Below are 2,439 nucleotides of genomic sequence, written 5' to 3'. Positions count from 1 at the left end.
TGCGGATACCAACACAAAATTCGTAATCCGATCCGATTAGTGTGCGAATCTGATCTGATCCGATTCGAAAGCTTTGCGGATCTGATCTATATCCACAATTTTCGGATCAAATTCTGCAGATATATGGATCGGATCCAATTCATGAACACCTCTAAATCCAAGATAAACTTAACTACGAGTGGGAGAAAAGCAACGTGGAACCGTACAAACCTCTGAAATGCAATATGAATCAAACCTTGATCTAAAGTCAATAGCTCACTAGACATACGAAATTTTATTTTTAACACATGTCACAACAACATAACAATAAACACCTAAAATACTTAGACCACGTGCAACGCTACTCGCCCTTCGTTATTGGAATACATGCATGCATTCATGACATACATAGAGATCTTTCTATCTTGAAATCATGCACCACGTGCAAGTTTAATAAACTGGTTCTCCTTCTGAGCAGTGTACAACAAAGATGAGGTGAAAGACCATGAGGCAAGGTTATGCGTTTCATATAGTTGGCCCGAAGCAGCTGAAAATCCAACCCTAACCCATTCTGGAAGCACAGTCCTCAAGTCAACGACATGAGATAGTTCGAATCGTTGACCATCAGGATAAGTAGCAACAACCGTTAGGGTTTTAGTATTAGGGTTATAATTTATGAGGACGTTAAGGACTTGATTATCTCTCCTTGACCAATATGTAACTGCCGAGGATTTAATGGAATTGACATCGATTCCGATGTGACGGTAGTATGGATCCCATTTGTTTGAGTTGTGATCCACGAAGGTGTCGAACTCAACTGCAAGAACTTGGTTTGCAGAAGTGTTAAGAGCGGTTTCAGGGTCAAAAAGGCCCAACGTCCCTCCGGCTGAACCGGCCGGTATGGTAGTGTCTGATGGTGCAATGAAGAAGGCTATACCATCGGCCGCAGAACCGGACGGTCCTGTGAGATAAAAGCTGAACTGAGTCTCGAAGCTTGCGAGCCTGTTGGTGCTTTGTTCCCAAAGGCGCACTTGTGCTGTGTGCAAGACTCGGCCTACGGTGTAGGGCAGTGGGTGGCCGGTGGCGTTTGTCTTGGTAAGTTTAAGTACATTGTTGTCTGCGGAAATTTCTGCATCGCCTTGTAGGATTAGGTTTCTTTCGTCTGGGGCGAAGTTGATGAAGCTGAAGGAAAGGGAATCTGTGGAGGTTGCGGAGTTGAGTAGTGTAAGGAAAATGGCAATGAAGAAAGGTGGAAGAAGGTTTTTGGTGGAGATGGCCATGGTATTGTGGTTCGTAATGCTTATTTTAGTTTAGGATGTGAGGGATAATATTTAGCCTCTTAGCAATTTATAGTAGCAACATGCATGGCATCTGAACCACGACAATTCCCGTTTTGAGTTTCTTAATTAATGGTCAATGATGGCGGGCTTTGGTTTAGTTTAAATATTATTGTATAAGGTCACATGTCTATATACATATTGTACTCAAATCGTTTCTTCCAAAGCTTAACCAAATGTTATCACCATATGTTATATTTTCATTTCGATAAAGATATCAAAAATATTTTTTTAAGATATTTTTTAAAAAATTAAAATTTAATACATATAATTAATTAAATTATATTATTTTTATTAAAATTATATCGAATAAATTAATTTAATCAAAAAATTAATAAATTAAATTTTAAATTAGTTTAAACAATAATTATAATATTTTTATTATAAAAATAAATTAAGATGTCTATATATATATATATATATATATATATTAATTTTAAAAATTCTAAATCTTAATTCTATAATGATAGAAAAAAAAGATTAGAATTTAGAATTTTTAAAATTAATATATATAATAAGAGTATTTTAGTTATTTTTTATAATAGGAGTATTATAATTATTTTTTATAAAAATAATATTAATTTAGATCGATTCAAAATTTGATTTACTATTTTTCGGTCAAATTAATTTGTCTTACCTAATTTTAATAAAAATAACACGATTTTAATCGATTATATGTGTTAAATTTTAATTATTAAAAAACATCTTTAAAAAGAGACGTTTTAGACGTCTTTATCGGAGTGGCTCCCATTTCTAATACCTTTTCTTACCCAAAAGCTTTTTTAGATTTAATTTGAGTAAATTTTGCATAAATTTCTTTTATATTTTTGTTTATATTATATTGATTTTTTTAGATCAACAAAAATCAAACTCTAAACTTTTTATCATAAAAATTCTAATATCGTATTATAAAACTACTTCTTACAAAAATTTATATAAATAAAAAAAGACACGTGAACGATCATTTGAGATTTATTTTAATAGCTAATCGAGGTGCATAAGTATTTTTATAATCATTTAAAAAAATGTTCATAAATATGTTTTATCTAGTATTTTTATCCGTAATAATATTGCCGTTATATAAATTTAAAATTACGTCAAATTTGTCTTGACATTATAGATT

At 32.0% G+C, this 2,439-nt stretch overlaps 1 protein-coding gene across 1 annotated transcript; it reads right to left on the bottom strand.

The window, feature by feature from the left end:
* Positions 1 to 242: 242 nt before the first annotated feature.
* LOC130951171 (mannose/glucose-specific lectin-like) lies at positions 243 to 1,276 on the bottom strand. The gene has a single exon (XM_057879797.1). The coding sequence runs from the start codon at positions 1,257 to 1,259 to the stop codon at positions 411 to 413; it is 849 nt and encodes a 282-aa protein (XP_057735780.1). The 5' UTR covers positions 1,260 to 1,276; the 3' UTR covers positions 243 to 410.
* Between the last annotated feature and the right edge of the window lie 1,163 nt (positions 1,277 to 2,439).

The sequence above is a fragment of the Arachis stenosperma genome, chromosome 9 (genome assembly GCF_014773155.1).
Source record: "Arachis stenosperma cultivar V10309 chromosome 9, arast.V10309.gnm1.PFL2, whole genome shotgun sequence".
In the NCBI taxonomy this organism is placed as follows: Eukaryota; Viridiplantae; Streptophyta; class Magnoliopsida; order Fabales; family Fabaceae; genus Arachis; species Arachis stenosperma.
This window is presented reverse-complemented; position numbering and strand designations above follow the sequence as displayed.